This window comes from Colobus angolensis, unplaced genomic scaffold (genome assembly GCF_000951035.1).
Source record: "Colobus angolensis palliatus isolate OR3802 unplaced genomic scaffold, Cang.pa_1.0 Scaffold53, whole genome shotgun sequence".
Lineage (NCBI taxonomy): Eukaryota > Metazoa > Chordata > Mammalia > Primates > Cercopithecidae > Colobus > Colobus angolensis.
The window spans coordinates 3,164,974-3,180,489 of record NW_012118821.1 but is presented as its reverse complement, the minus strand read 5'-3'; the positions used below and the strand labels follow the sequence as shown (position 1 = coordinate 3,180,489).

The 15,516-nt window shown below is 49.9% G+C and overlaps 1 protein-coding gene across 4 annotated transcripts in view; it reads right to left on the bottom strand.

The window, feature by feature from the left end:
* Window positions 1-8,123: 8,123 nt before the first annotated feature.
* ODC1 (ornithine decarboxylase 1) overlaps window positions 8,124-15,516 on the bottom strand; it is an 8,668-nt gene continuing 1,275 nt past the window's right edge. Inside the window, exons 1-12 of one of the 4 annotated variants that reach the window (XM_011960907.1) lie at window positions 15,189-15,516; window positions 12,875-12,984; window positions 12,651-12,769; window positions 12,177-12,350; window positions 11,789-11,961; window positions 11,397-11,531; window positions 11,190-11,271; window positions 10,926-11,009; window positions 9,728-9,890; window positions 9,533-9,645; window positions 9,223-9,437; window positions 8,124-8,616 (exon numbers count right to left, since the gene is read on the bottom strand). In XM_011960907.1, the coding sequence (XP_011816297.1) occupies window positions 8,472-8,616; window positions 9,223-9,437; window positions 9,533-9,645; window positions 9,728-9,890; window positions 10,926-11,009; window positions 11,190-11,271; window positions 11,397-11,531; window positions 11,789-11,961; window positions 12,177-12,350; window positions 12,651-12,752 (1,386 nt within the window). In that variant the 5' untranslated portion in view covers window positions 12,753-12,769; window positions 12,875-12,984; window positions 15,189-15,516 and the 3' untranslated portion in view covers window positions 8,124-8,471. Of the gene's footprint in view, window positions 8,617-9,222; window positions 9,438-9,532; window positions 9,646-9,727; window positions 9,891-10,925; window positions 11,010-11,189; window positions 11,272-11,396; window positions 11,532-11,788; window positions 11,962-12,176; window positions 12,351-12,650; window positions 12,770-12,874; window positions 12,987-15,188 lie in introns of those variants that run through there. The other 3 variants (XM_011960906.1, XM_011960908.1, XM_011960909.1) reach the window with 3 other exon arrangements.

The window sequence follows — 15,516 nt, the reverse complement described above, 5'->3', positions numbered from 1 at the left end:
GGCGAACACCTCCCCAGGGCCAGCGTGGGGCATGGCACAGCAGGGCGCTGCCGGGGCGCGGGGGCACCGGGACGGGTACAGCCTGGCTGGGGCAGGAGGCTGGGGAGGGTGGGAGGGAGCTCGGGAGGAGGGGTGGCTGAGGCCAGCGGGGCCGGGGCGGCAGCCCCTGGAGGGCAGAGTGGGGCTCCCCGGAGCCTGAGCTCCTCCGGCTCTTCCCAGCCGCCCGTGGGACTCCACCGTGGTGCCCCGATCTGAACGGCAGTTCACGGGAAGGCAGACCCTGGCCCGCCCTGCCACCTGCCCACGGCCTATTCCAGCGGTGGCCAGACCCTGGGGGCTCGAAACCGGGCTCATCCACTACGTGTGTGTGCTGTGTGCGAGTATCTTGTGGGGTCTGTGTGTGGCTGGGGCATGTGGTCATAGCGTGCGCTGTGGATGTGTGTGGCGTATTTGTGTGTGTGGTGGAGTGTGCGGATGGTGTGACTTTGTGTGATGTGGATGTGTGTGGTGTGTTTGTGTGTGTGGTAGTGTGTGGGGGATGGTGTAACGGTATGTGTGTGTGATGTGTTTGTGTGTGTCACGGTGTGTGGGGGATGGTGTGACTGTGTGTGTGATGGATGTGTGGTGTGTTTGCGTGTGTGGTGGTGTGTGGGGGATGGTGTAACTGTGTGTGTGGTGTGTTTGTGTGTGTGTTTGTGTGTGGGGATGGTGTGACTGTGTGTGTGATGGATGTGTGGTGTGTTTGCGTGTGTGGTGGTGTGTGGGGGATGGTGTAACTGTGTGTGTGGTGTGTTTGTGTGTGTGTTTGTGTGTGGGGATGGTGTGACTGTGTGTGTGATGGATGTGTGGTGTGTTTGCGTGTGTGGTGGTGTGTGGGGATGGTGTGACTGTGTGTGATGGATGTGTGGTGTGTTTGTGTGTGGGGATGGTGTGACTGAGTGTGTGATGGATGTGTGTGGTGTGTGTGTGTGGTGGTGTGTGGGGGATGGTGTAACTGTATGTGTGATGTGTTTGTGTGTGTGGTGGTATGTGGGGATGGTGTGACTGTGTGTGTGATGGATGTGTGTGGTGTGTTTGCGTGTGTGGGGGTGTGTAGGGATGGTGTGACTGTGTGTGATGGATGTGTGTGATGTGTTTGTGTCACGGTGTGTGGGGATGGTGTGACTGTGCTGTGGATGTGTGTGGTGGTGTGTACTGTACTGTGTTTGTGTGGCATTGCCTGTGCTGTGGTGGACCCGGGTCCACAGGTGAGTGGCTTCTGGGGTGCCACACGAGGCCGTCAAGTGGCAGCCCTGGCAGCTCATTCCAGGAGGGTCAGGTGGGGCACCTGGCTCTGCAGCCTGAGAGGCTGGGCCTGGGCTGTGGGCACCCGGCTCCCCTTCCTGGCCCACCTGGGCCCACAGTGGCCTCCCTTCCCGCTGAGCTTCCCTGCACCAGGCCTGTCCTAGGCCTCCATGTCCCCTCCTCCAGAGGTCGCCTTCGGTGACCTCATCAAATTACTCTGGTCGTCTCCATCCTGGAGCCCTGTGAGGCTGCTCAGGAATGAGTGGGGATGGATGAATGAACAAAGGGAGGGTCAGCAGGTGGCTCTGCCCCATCTTCACGCAACTGGAACTGTGCAGTGTGTGTGCCCTGGAGACACACTGAGACCCAGGCCAAGTCCCAGCTCCACCTCGAATGAGCCGCGTGGCACTGGACAAGCACTGTGTCTTTACCTGTAAACCATGTGGTCAGGGAACCAGGGGCAGAGGGAGGGGCTGCAGGGCCTTGGGGAAAAGGCAAGGGTCCTCAGGGGCAGGACCTGACCCCCAGATTCCTGGGAACCTCTGGAGGTGGGGGCCCCAGGGCTAGGGTCAGGCACCCCGGCAGGGATGGCAGAGAATGAAGCCGTGTGTTCGAGTGTCCTGTGGGGTGTGTGTGTGGCTGGGGCATGTGGTCTTAGTGTGAGCTGTGGATGCGTGTGGTATGTTTGCGTGTGTGGTGGTGTGTGAGGGATGGTGTAACTGTGTGTGTGATGGATGCGTGCGGTGTGTTTGCATGTGTGGTGGTGTGTGGGGGATGAGGAGGGCAGCACAGGTAGCCTCAGCTGGGCTCTGTCTCTGGCTCAGGGACAGGTGCCAGGCACCAGACCCACAGGAGGGGTGGTGGTGGGGTGAAGATCTGCCCTCCACCCACTCAGCCTATCATGGGTGGTCAGGGGAGGCCAGGTGGGGTCACCATTCGCTGTTGGGCATAGGGGAGCATTGGGAACACCTCAGAGGGGATTGGGGCCACTTCGGGGACAGGCAGGGGAACAGCCAGGAGCAAGGCTGCAGGGCCCCACCAGCTGTTCACAGGGTTGGTTCTACAACATGGGGCAGGGGTGCGGGGGCTGGGCTGGGAGCTTCACCTGGGGGCTTCAGGAAGCGTTCTGAGGGTGAGAGGAGTGGTCTGGCCAGGGACTAGGCCCCCTGGTGCCCCTTCCTCAAAGCCCCCAGGACCCCGGGAGCTCTGGATTGAGGCCACCTCGACAAGGGCCCCCTGTGACAGTCGAGCTGTCAATGTTTGCCCAGTGGTCGAGTGATTCGCCCACCTTTTCCTGGCCCCCGACTGCGCTGCCACCGCGGGGTGCTGCTGCCCCCTGGTGTCCATAGCCGGGAGAGCCATCCAGGGCTTGGGTGTGCTGGTCCCAGGTGGGCCTGCTTTGGAGAAAAGCTTTCTGTCCTGGGTGGCATTTGATGACAGAGGAGGATGCTGAGGCCCAGAGGAGCCCCTGACTTGTGGTGGGCCAAACGGCACACAAAAGCTGAGGCCAAGCTCCCGGTATCCAGGACCAGAGGCCTTATTGCCAGATAGGAATGCCGGATACAATACAGGGCACCCAGTTACACTTGAATTTCAGATCAACAAGAAGGAATTTTGCAGCTGACATATGTCCCCTGCAGTATCTTATATTTGTGCTAAATCTGGCAACCCTCCTTGAGAAGCCAGGGAGTGCAGCCTGCACAGCTCTGGGGTGGGTGAGAAGCTGCAAGGGCCAGGCCTCCTGACAGGCACCCCCAGGGCCAGGTGTATGATCCTCCTGGCGGAGCCACCCAGGCCCAGACTGACCCTCGTCCAGCAGGGCACCAGGCCTCCTCCCGTAAGGAGCCGCCCCCGAGCTGGCCCCGCCTGGAGACCCCCCTTCCTAGCTCACAAGCTCATGGGCCTGAGCTCCACAAGTCACCTGACTGAGCTCCACCTGGGTAACCCCTGGCCAGTGGCAGAGCACGCCTGGTCACAGCCGTCTCCAGCCTGGAGTCAGCGCTGCGCATGGATAAAATTCTCCTAACTCCCAACAGCAGCAAGAATTGCGGAGGCGCTTCCACTCCGTGCCCTGCATTTGGCCTTCACCAATCCTCCCTTGTAGCAGCCCTGCCGGGGGAGCACCAGCTCAACCCCCACGCAGGAGGCAGCGGCCGTGGGGACCCCTGTGCCTCGTGAGGCATGCGGCCTGGGTCTGGCCAGTGCCTAGTGAGGTGTGGGGTCCGGGTCCGGCTGCGTCTGTCCAGCTCCAGCTGAAACCAAAGCCACAGCAGGAATGCAGGGCCAGGTGCCACCCTCTGTCCGGAGCCATGGGTGCTCCGGGCTGCCTCTGCCACCCTGGCAGGGAATAGGATTGGCAGAGAGCAAGGGCCGGGAGCACATCGCCCTTGGTGAGAGAAGGATGCCTCATTCTAGTCATGGTCATTGTTCAGCAAGAACCCAGGAGCAGAACCTGGCTGGTGAGGCAGGGCCCCGAGGACTCCCAGGCCCTCCTCCTAACTCCCGGACTCGCCTCAGACGAGTCACTTGGCCTCTCTGGGCTTCATCCCATCTGTAAAAAATAAGAGCTGGGAGAACTCAGCAAAACCTTTTCTTCACATGACGCCCTACCTCGAAACCCGATAGGTGAGACTGGGTGAAGCAGGAGAGGGCGGAGCCCCCGACTTGCCCCCCTCACCCCGAGGCACTGAGGCTTCTCGGGACTCCCTGGTAGGGACAGAACCCGATTTGAAACGGGTTGACTCTTGCCTTCAGGGGCAGTTCTCCAGCCAGACCCAGCATGGGGGAGGGCCCATGTCAAAGAGGGTACAGGGTGACAGCCAGAAAACCCCTACAGTGGAGGGGGCTAGCCAGCCACTTCAAGTCACTTAGGAAAATCTGGTAAGGAGGGAACCTGCAAAGAGATGTGTGGTCCCAGTCGAAGAGGTCACTATTGGGGGTGTGAGGAGCACATGACTTCACACGACAAGCCGAGGGAAGCCTGGGTAGGGGCAGGCCCCACTCATAAGAAGGTCCAAAGTGGGCGTCAGCCAGGGCTGGAGAGGGTTGCAGGGGGCACACATGGTTTGCTCTGCCCACAGGCTTCTGGCCTGCCTTTGGTTGCTGCAGGCTGGCTGTGAGGGGCAGTGCCTGGCCCTGACCCTGTCGGGGAGAGAGGGGTTGGCCACCTGCTGATGTGCCAGGAATGTTCCCATCCTTGGCTTCTGATGCATCTGCTGCCTTCATCGGCCTCATGAGCTGGGTTGGCATGAGCCAGCCCTCCTGGACCCTGCAAAGGTGAGGACCAGGTCGTGAGCAACTCTACCGTGACCCCCTGAGCCAGTCCACTGCCCAAGCCACCCTCCCGATGCTTAACAGCATGTTCCTGGGGTAGGGAAACACTGAATGAAGCTGGAGTCATCTGACCTGGCTTGAATGTTACCTCGCCATCTGCATGACTTGAGTTCATCTCTGAGTTTACGTCTTCACATGGGAAACCTATTTTACAATCCTCGTAAAGTCAGTAATACGTACCCATTTCAAAAGTGCAGTGTGGAGCCAGTCCCCACTCTCTGCCCAGACCTCTCATTCTTCTGCCTAGAGGCAACCTCTGTTACCCGTCTCTCACAAGCTCTTCCAGCAATGTTCCATGCATAGCCAAGTATGTATGTACACACACACTTTGTTGGGTTTGATGTTGCTTTTTACACACACAGTAGCATACGACACAGTGCCCCCTGCTCTGCTATTCTCACTGAATCTAGCTTGGAGCTTGTTCCTTATCAGTACTGATGAATCTGCCTCATTCCTTAACCACTGTGTATCCCGTTCCATGGACAATTTCATCAGTACCGTCTTGTATACAAGAAATTGTTGATGATACCACAATGAATAACTTTAGAAGAGTATTTCATCAGAGAAATTCTTACAACTGCTGGGTCAAAGACAATGTGGATTTTTTTTTTTTTTTTTTTTGAGACAGAGTCTCACTGTCGCCCAGGCTGGAGTGCAGAGGCACAATCTCCGTTCACTGTCAGTTCCACCTCCCGGGTTCACGCCATTCTCCTACCCCAGCCTCCTGAGTAGCTGGGACTACAGGCACCTGCCACCACGCCTGGCTAATTTTGTTTTTGTATTTTTAGTAGAGGTTTCACCTGTCAGGATGGTCTTGATCTCCTGACCTTGTGATCTGCCTGCCTCGGCCTCCCAAAGTGCTGGGATTACAGGCGTGAGCCATCACGCCCGGCCTATATTGTGGATTATTGATATTGTCAAGTTCCCTCCAAAGAGACTGTTCCTCTAATTTACTTTCCTGCCCAGTGCGTGAGCACACCTGCTTACCCCGCAAGCTGGGGAACTCTTGTCTTTGCCAATCTGATAGGTGAGAAATAGATTCTCAGTTTTGTCTCCTTTGGCTGACAAATGTCTTCATGTTCAAAAAGTTTACCGTCGGCTGGGCGTGTTGGCTCATGCCTATAATCCCTGCATTTTGGGAGGCACAGACGGGTGGATCACTTGAGACCAGGAGTTCAAGACCAGCCTGGCCAACATGGCGAAGCCCTGTCTCTACTACAAATAAAGAAGTAGCCCAGTGTGGTGGCATGCACCTGTAGTCCTAGCTACTCAGGGGGCTGAGGGAGAAGAATCATTTGAACCCCGGAGGCAGAGGTTGCAGTGAGCTGAGATGGTGCGACTGCGCTCCAGCCTGGGCGAGAGTGAGACTCCGCCTCAATAAAAAAAAACAACTGTACTGAGAGCCAGGTCTATGTCTTACCCACTTTCTATTAGTTACTTCATTGATTTGTTAAGAGTTTTTAATATGAAGAAAATTAGCCCTTTTCATGGGTATTGTAGCCCTGTGTGTCCCTTGATTTGTTTCCAGCAGGTTTATGGTCTGTTACATTTAAAACTTCCATCTATCTGGAACGTATTTTGGAGTCAGAGTTGGGGATACTTGTGTCTTCCAACACTACCCCACCCCGAGTCTGGGGAAAGTGGTCGGGGACAATAATCGGTATTTTTAAGAAATGCCCCAAGTGATTCCAATGGACTCTGGCTGCCTTTACCTTTGCCCAATAGCTCAGTTCCCCTGAATCCCCTCTCGTGGGGGCCGGCGTGCCAGGAGGAAATCACAAGTGGTCTTGGTGGAGCTGTATTCACTTCAAGTCACAAGTCTAGAAAGGTCCAGTATCTGCGCACGGCCAGGCAGCGCCGTCTTTAATAATGAAGTGGAGACACCCAAACGCAACGTAGGACTTAAGCCTCCTAGAGGACAGGGCCCAGTGTCAACACAGCCCCAGCTACCGCCTGGCTGTCCTCATTCTCTGGTCTCTCCTGCCAAATTTGCCTGCCTGCTCCCATGTACAAGGGCCAAGGAAGATCACTTGGTCAAACCTGGCCACACCATTTCACAGACCCAAGTCCGGCTTTGTTGGGGCCTGGTAAGTGGCTGCGCCAAGCTGTGGTCAGGAGCGAGGCTTCAGGGGCCACTCACGTGTAGCACATGATTTCCTGGGGCTGTTTCTGTCCCCACTGGCACTACTGACGGTTGTTGGATTGCATTTCACCTAACTGGCTGAAAGAGCATGATTTCCAAAGCCTTAGTCGACTTTGAATGGAATACCCCTCTTTTCAGTCTAAGCTCAGCACTGCCACTAAGTGACCTTGGGAATTTCTTCCTTTTTAAGATGGAAGACCTAATGTACCAAGAGTCCAGGCTTGGTGTCTAGCTCAAATTTCTTGGCACACAGTACACACTCAGTGCTGACTGTCGTATTTTTAAAATAGTGGGTCCCGGATCCCAGGGAACTGCCCTTGCTGGGAAGTTCAGTTACCCAAACACACCAGCATCCTACTTCTCAGGCTCCTGGAAGGCAGGGCTGTGGACTACAGCACTCCTTCCCGCCTTCCCCCTCCAGTCAGAACCAACCCTCTGCGGCTCCTGAAAAATCTTTCATGTTTTGGCAACTCTGGCCCAGGGAGACCAGAGTTGGTGATAAGCCAAGCCCTGGGCTAATTTGGCAGCCACATGAGGCAACTACAGCCACCGGAGGGCTCCTGACTTCTCCAGACTCAGGGCTCAGGGGAAGGTGGTGCTTTTGAGAAAGGCAGGAAGTCACTCTCTTCAGCTTTGGTAAATGTGTAACAGCATCAGCCTGACCTTCCACCCTGGGAGGAGCCACAGCCTTCCTCCCTACACATTTGCTCTCTTCCTGTTCCCCTCATGAGGCTGGTGGGGACTCCAGGATGCTGGAGTGGTCGGGGGCAATAATCGGTATTTTTAAGAAATGCCTCAAGTGATTCCACCACTGCCTGGTGGCTCTGACGTGTCCTTCCCTCCTCCTGCAGCTCCAGTGTTACCCATAAGACATCGCCACAGTGGGGGTTACGGAGCACGAGAGCCCGCCATGTTTTGGCGGAGAGTGGGGGTACACGTTGAGTAAAAGAACACGCAAGGCCAGTGGTCATGGTCAGACAAGACAGTGAAGATACACAACATGGTGGGGACTTGCTGTTGCTGAATTTATTAAAATAAGCTGACTGCCAAATGTGCTATATACATTCCTAAGCTCTTACAGGCGTGAAGGTGGGAGGCGACATGGATGGTCTCTGCAGGCCAGGTCCATCAGACTTAAGTAGGTCCCCCACCAGGGCCTCTGCGCACAGAGTTCACGGCCAACTCTGGGCGTGTGGGGTGAGCTGAGCAGACGTGCACCGTCCACACCGGACGACGGGACTTCCGTGTGACCAGTCCCCCTGCCTGTGTGTGTGTGTGTGGACCCACTGTTCTCTGAGAATCAGAGCGAGCTACACGGGACTCATGAACCGTCTGGAATGAACACACTGTAAAAACGTCCCAATGCCTAATTATTTCAAGATACTTTATTTTAAAAACAGGTCACAACACTAAGCTTTTGGCCCATTCTGCCATGGTACAAGCTACAAACGCTTGTTCAGCAGCTGCGGGGCACTCTTGAGTAGCGTGTCTGAGGAGTGAATAAAAATCCATATAAAACAAATATTCAAATAGTTTCCATAGGAACACAGATAAGTGTGACCCATATCCTAGTCTTCCATATGGCTGCATCGTGCCGACCCTACTCTTACAAAGACATTTCAAAACTAGCAGAGCAGTAATTAAGTTACATGGTCCCCCCAAATCCCTTAATTCAAGCTAAACTTGCAGTTAACAGCTACCAGAGTGATATCTACACATTAATACCAGCCGAAGCACAGGCTGCTGGGTGGCGTTTCATCCCACTCTCCCAGGCACAAGACACAGGCAGGGTGCTGGCGTCCTGTCCCTCTACTTCGGGTGGGAAGTCGGGGTTCTGGAATTGCTGCATGAGTTGCCTGAGAGAGGAAAAGTGGGATATTAAAAACCCTGCCTCACACTCCTAACTGGGCATGACAGTATTTACTTCTCATCAGGAAACAATTCAATGTATTTTTTTTTCGGAGACAGGGTCTTTCTCTGGTACCCAGGCTGGAATACAATGGTGCTGTCATAGCTCACCGCAGTCTCAACCTGCCACGCTCAAGCAATCCTCTCACCGTAGCCTCCCAAGTAGCTGGGACTACAGGCGCCCACTACCATGGCCAACTAATTTTTTAATTCTTTGTAGAGACAGAGTCTCAAACTCCTGCCTTGGCCTCCCAAAGTGTTGTGATTTCAGGTGTAAGCCACCACACCCGGCCAATTCAATGTATTTCTAAAGCAAGCGTTTCTTCAGTCACCTTTTTGGTAATAAGGAAACCACAAGACACAGGGCACAAACTTAAATACATTCCAGTTACATAGAAATATCCTCATCAGTCTTTTCTAAAACTTTTCTTAGGAAACATATCCATTTGTATTTAATCTTAGGCAAGACAATTTCTTATTCGTCTAAACAAGCAGCACATATTCAAAAAGGTGCCTATTCTTGGCAGCACCATCAACGTGCATGGCTTACTTACCACGCAGGCCCTGACATCACATAGTAGATCGTCGGCCTCTGGAAGCCATTGAACGTAGAGGCAGCAGCAACAGTGTAAGCGCCCATGTTTTCAAAGAGCATCCAATCACCCACATGCATTTCGGGCAGGTCACAGCGCTCAACAATCCGATCAAGGCCATCACATGTTGGTCCCCATATGCTGGATGAATAATACTTCTCATCTGGTTTAGGTCTCTATACAAAGAGACAGAGAGAGAGGAAGTACTACTTAATTATACTTGTGGTGACCAGTCCTCTTAGTTGTTTTATACAGTATGCTCAGAAATTACCTTTTGCAGAAGCGGCTTTACATGTGCGTGATCATACAGTATGCAATTAAACGACCCATAGACGCCATCATTCACGTAATACATAAAGGTCTGTTCACTCGACTCGTCTTCATCTAGAAAGGCAGATCAACAATCTTAATGACTTTTTGCATCAGCTTTCAGTTATACACGAAGTGATTTGTCCTTTACACATACCATCAGAGCCAGTCTGTTCCTTTAATACAATTTTCTTGGCGATGATATTAACCGCAAGTGTGAAAGCTGATGCAACATAGTATCTGCCGGGCTCAGCTATGATTCTCACTCCAGAGTCTGACGGAAAGTATTTGTCCAAGGCTGGGTTGATTACGCTGGTGATCTAAGAGAGCGAAACAGGAAAGAAAGGGCAGCCTTCATTGTGGAGAATTCACATGGGGAAGTAACATCACAGGGCCTTGTGACATGACATCATGAGACCAGACCTCAGCAGACAAGCTTATCATTAAGTAACAAAAGTAAAACAACATCAACATCTCCCTGCAAACCAGGTTGCACATCCCAGGTGGCTCACTTTCATTCCCCTCCAGGCGCCCGATCTCCTTTAGGATGTTATGGGTATGATTTTATCAAAGAACAGTACAAAACAAATTACTACCTAGGAAGGCATCAAGACGTCAAAACATTCCTATTTAACAAATACATGCCAACAGGATAAATATCCTATTCTGCCCACGTCACGATTTTAACAAACCACGTGGATGTATTTTATAAATTTAAGCACCAATATAATGGCTTAACTTCCTAAGTGACTAAACATTTCAAATATTTTAAGGAGAGGAAGCACAGGTCTAGCAAAGCACATCTAGGGTGATGATGTGCTACCGTTAGCATATGCTCTAGGAAGCCCACAGCAACATGTTTTTTCTTTTTTTGGAGACAGGGTCTCACTCTGTAGCCCAGGCTGAGAGCAGTGGCATGATCATGGCTCACCGCAGCCTCAACCTCCTGGGCTCAAGTGATCCTCCCACCTCAGCCTTCCAAGTAGCCGGGATTTTAAAATTTTTTTTAATTTTAAAATTTTTTGTGGAGATGGGGTCTGTGTTGCCCAGACTGGTCTCAAACTCCTGGGGCTCAAGTGATCCCACCACCTCGGCCTCCCCAAGTGCTGGATTACAGGTATGAGCCATGATTTCCAATGTAACTAATTATCCAAGACTTCTGGGAAAGCTGACTCACACTTTAGAAAACCAAATGATATCAAGTGCAATGTTAGAGAGCACAAAGAAATCACTCAAAGTATCACACCAAGACACTTCAGCCCATTTTGGTACTAGTTAAGACACTTAAATTTTGAAATATTCCAAAAAGGAATTTATTAAAACAGCTACTGCGTATTAGTTTTGTTCTAAATTACCTCTTCAAATTTAAGCTTCACATCCTCAGATCCAGGAAAGCCACCGCCAATATCAAGGAGATACATGCTGAAACCAACCTCAGCCTAGAATCAAGAAAATAAGTCAGTCAGATCTACAGCTAATAAACAACAAAAATGTATGCAGCAGATAGGTTGAAACCCATGTAACACAGGACCAACCGCCATAAAAAGTTAGCTCTAGAATTAAGACTAGTTATTGTTAGTTGTGCCCTGCCCTTCGCTAACAGGGTCACGTATACTCACCCCCATGTCAAAAACACAGCGGGCATCAGAGATTGCCTGCACGAAGGTCTCAGGATCGGTACAGCCGCTTCCTACGTGGAAGCTGTGGTAAAATAAAGAGACAAGACACTGTGTCTTAGTATTTCTTAAAACAATAGCAAACACTAGGAGAAAGCCTGTAAACCTCAAACTGTTTAATGACCTTCAGCTATCCCACCAAGATCTCACCTGACACCAACGACATCGATATTCAGCTCTTTTGCCCGTTCCAAAAGGAGCCTGCTATTTCTGAGCGTGGCACCGAATTTAACACTGAGACGACAGACTGCTTTGGAATCATCAGTGGCAATCCGCAAAACCAACCTACAAGCAAGGAAAGTGTAGCAAATGTCTCATGATAGATGTTCACTTACAGCCACGATTAAAATAAAAACAATCCTGTTCTAAATACTGTCGCTGATATACTCTGTAGTTTGAGTCCCAGGCTTCATGACTCAAGAGGGGGTTTCAACTTTCTACTAAAGTACAGAAATATAATAATCAGAAAATTAAGTTTGTTTGATAAGATTCCACGTATCTTATGCCCCCGATCTTGCCCTCAAGATGGGGGAATAACTCACTTTGCTTTTGGATGTGCTCTGGCAACTTTCATCAACTCAACTTCACTATCAAAAGTCATCATCTGGACTCCATTATTAGCAGCATACTTAATTTGAGATACTTGTTTACAAGGATTTGCATAGATAATCCTCTCTGGAGGCACCCCCAGACTCTGCACCAACTGTATTTCAGTCTGAAAAAGAAGAGTGGTGTCATGCTGTCCATATGTGGCTTCACAGGTGGAATAAACAGAAAAGCACAGGAAGTTGTGATGTGCCCCGCCCCCACCCCCACCCACCTGCCTTTAGTGAGCATTCATTGCCCAAAAAACACAACTTGTATCTGCCCTGTGGGGAATACCAGGACCATTTTATACAACCGCTTTTGAGTCCTGCTGCTATTGCTTACCTTGCTAGCACAGTCAAATCCTGTCCCGACAGCAGCAAGGGTCTTCACGATGGCTTTGCTATCATTACATTTGACTGCATAAAAGGGGGTGACACGAGGGAGAGCTTTTAACCACCTCAGATGTTTCTTTAGAATGTCTCCCAGGTCTGCCACATAGAAGGCATCCTTATCATCCTGAAACAAGAGTGGTCACAGGTGACTCACTAGCAGTCTCACCACACACCACACCAACAGCCAGCGACCTTCTTTCCCATCAGTCACAATGAATCCTGCTCTTCTGAGTCTAGCCACCGATATGAATATCACCCTTATCACTATTAATTTACCACCAGTGAATTAATTTCTACATCCCCTAACAAGACACATAAGCCTCACTGCTCTTCCTTAGACCTTGCCAAAGTTTTCCACTTGCCTGGCACTCTCAGCTCAGGGCCAGCTACTTACATATACTTACCATGGGCCTCATATACTTACAGAAAACGAAACTTCATTAATTTTTTGGTCCAGAATGTCCTTGGCAGTAAAACCTTCATCGAGGAAGTGGCAGTCAAATTCTTCATTACCAAAGTTGTTCATGATTTCTTGATGTTCCTCTGAAATGCAACAAAATGCAAATAGAGTGGAGAAATTCACTCAGAAGCCTTAGCAATACAATTCTTAAGATTAATCTGCAACACAAATGTAAACTGAATACTTACATGGAAAACTAAGAGATGGAACTGAAAGAAATATTTCCAGCTTCTCACAAAGGCAACTCTCCAGGAATTCCAAATCCCTCTGCGTGTGCCCTTGGAGCAGCAGTGACAATCTCTGAAATAAAACAGGGAATTTGCTGTCTACCTTAGGAACACATCAAGTTGAAGATGGGGCACTGGCCGAGCACACGCAGAGCTAATCATACCCCAGATATAAATCACTCACTGGCCTGGTGATCCCAATTATTACTAGGTACAAGGCACATGATTCCATAAACCTTGGCAGTATAAGGACACCACAAATTCAATACCAGGTTTTCCCAAGGCAGCACACTAAGCATTTCAAATATTTGTACCACAAAAATGTAGAATGCAAGTTTCAGAAGCTTATCTGCACTTAGCTCACTGATATGGAAAAACTTTTATAATGGTCTGCTTTATTTCAGAGCAGTTTCAGTTCTTTAGAAACTTAAAATAGCATTATAGACTTTTTTTTTTTTGAGACAGAGTCTCACGCTGTCACCCAGGCTGGAGTACAGTGGTGCAATCTTCGCTCACTGCAACCTTTGCCTCCCAGGTTGAAGCGATTCTCCTGCCTCAGCCTCCCAAGTAGCCAGGATTACAGGCACACACCACCACGCCCCGCAAATTTTTCTGTTTTTAGTAGAGACAGGGTTTCACCACGTTGTCCAGGCTGGTCTTGAATTCCTAACCTCAGGTGATCCACCTGCCTCGGTCTTCCAAAGTGATAAGATTACATTATAGCCTTTATATACAGCCATACAAACATCTTGCTATTTCCTACTTCCACTAAGTCTTAGAATGATTTTTACTGAGCAACAGGCATCATGGAAATGTCTGGAACATTTGAGATTTTACAAGTTAATTTTCTGGTATTAGCTGGGTATATACTTCTTAAAAACTGTAATCCTCAAGTCAACTTATCACATTGTATTACAGTTGCTGTTACCTAATTAGAATTGTTTTTTTTTTAATTTTTAAATTAAGTTTTGCTCTTGTTGCCCAGGCTGGAGTTCAATGGTGTGATCTCGGCTCAACTCAACTTCCGCCTTCCAGGTACAAGCGATTCTCCTGCCTCAGTCTCCCGAGTAGGTAGGATTACCGGCATGCGCCACCACACCCGGGGCTTGGCTAATTTTGTATTTTTAGTAGAAACGGGGTTTCTCCATGTTAGTCAGGCTGGTCTCGAACTCCCGACCTCAGGTGATCTGCCTGCCTCAGCCTCCCAAAGTGTTGAGATTACAGGCGTGAGTCACCGCGCCCGGCTAGAACTCAGTATTCTTAAACCAGCGTTGCCTACAAAGTTTAGCAATTTCGGAATGCCAGCTGTCCTTACAGGCACTCTCGTATTTGCTTAACTATGAGAATAATTTGGGGCTAACTTCACCAATAAGAAAAATAAGCAAGAACATCACGCTAGTAACAATAAAAGCTACTGTATTTTGCTTTCATCAAATGTGACACACTGGCGAACCAGCTTTCTTAAAATTATTTATTTTAACCTTTAAAAATTTTCTGCCAGGTACAGCTTTCTTCTTTTCCACTGTGCAACCCACTTCAGTGCCAGCAGCCTACAGGCACAGAGGCCAGGCAATGGTTCGGGGACACAGTTTGCTCTGGCATGGGGCACTATGACAGGCCCAGGGGGACGGGCCTGTCATAAATCCAAACCCATGCATGGAATTTGCTTTAAAGCTCTATCTATTGTGACTACTCGGGAATGTCAACCTCGGAAGTTGCCTAAATTACCCCTCGGAGAAGGCAAGAGAGTAAAAACGTTAGCAAAGCCATTTTTGTTACAGAAATGGTTACATATTTTTGTTTATATACAGAATATTTACAATTTAATAATAAATAGGCTCACGCAGACACGGACGGGGTTATTTAAGGCCTTGTTAAATATTTTTAAGGCAATGTTCAGGCCTAAACTTGGGAAGATTTTATTTCTTTTTAATATGCCAACACTTTTTGCTTCTTCTGTATCTTTTAAAGCGTTACTTAAGTAACTTACTTGAATATATTTTACTGAAGAACACCTTTTGGTCTTTCTGTAACAGCTATTTAAAATGGCGAATCAATTAGCACAAGGCGGTAATGTTAGAAGAGAGAGCGGCTAATTCAAACAAACTTTCAAAAAATTTTCACAAATCAATTACAGTCTGCCCAATTTTATGTTTAAACAAAGTCAGCCAACACATTCTTTGTCCTCCGCAGACATTCCTGAGAGGTTCTGCCTTTTACACTTTCACCAATTATTTCGGCTTCGCAAACAGCACAATCAGCCTTTTCTGAAAACCTTAGGGCTGGCTCCCCTGTGTACGTCCGTTCATCTGAGCCAAGCTTTCCCGAGATCACCGAGTCATTCAGAGTCCTTAAATAAACACCTCTAAGTCATGGCTGGCCGAGCACCTAATACCATAGCTACTACGACAAGACTATCTTAGAGCTACCCACACTCGCGGGTTTCCAAATTGGTGTCATCTGCTCTGTAGACACAGCGAAAATAAAAATTGGAAGGAAACTGAATGCGCCAAGGCCGGGGACCCGCTCGTCTGTACCGAGGCGAGTCTGGGCTCTGCGCCCCTGCACCTGCTGCGCGCCCGCCAGGGCCTCCCCAACGGCTC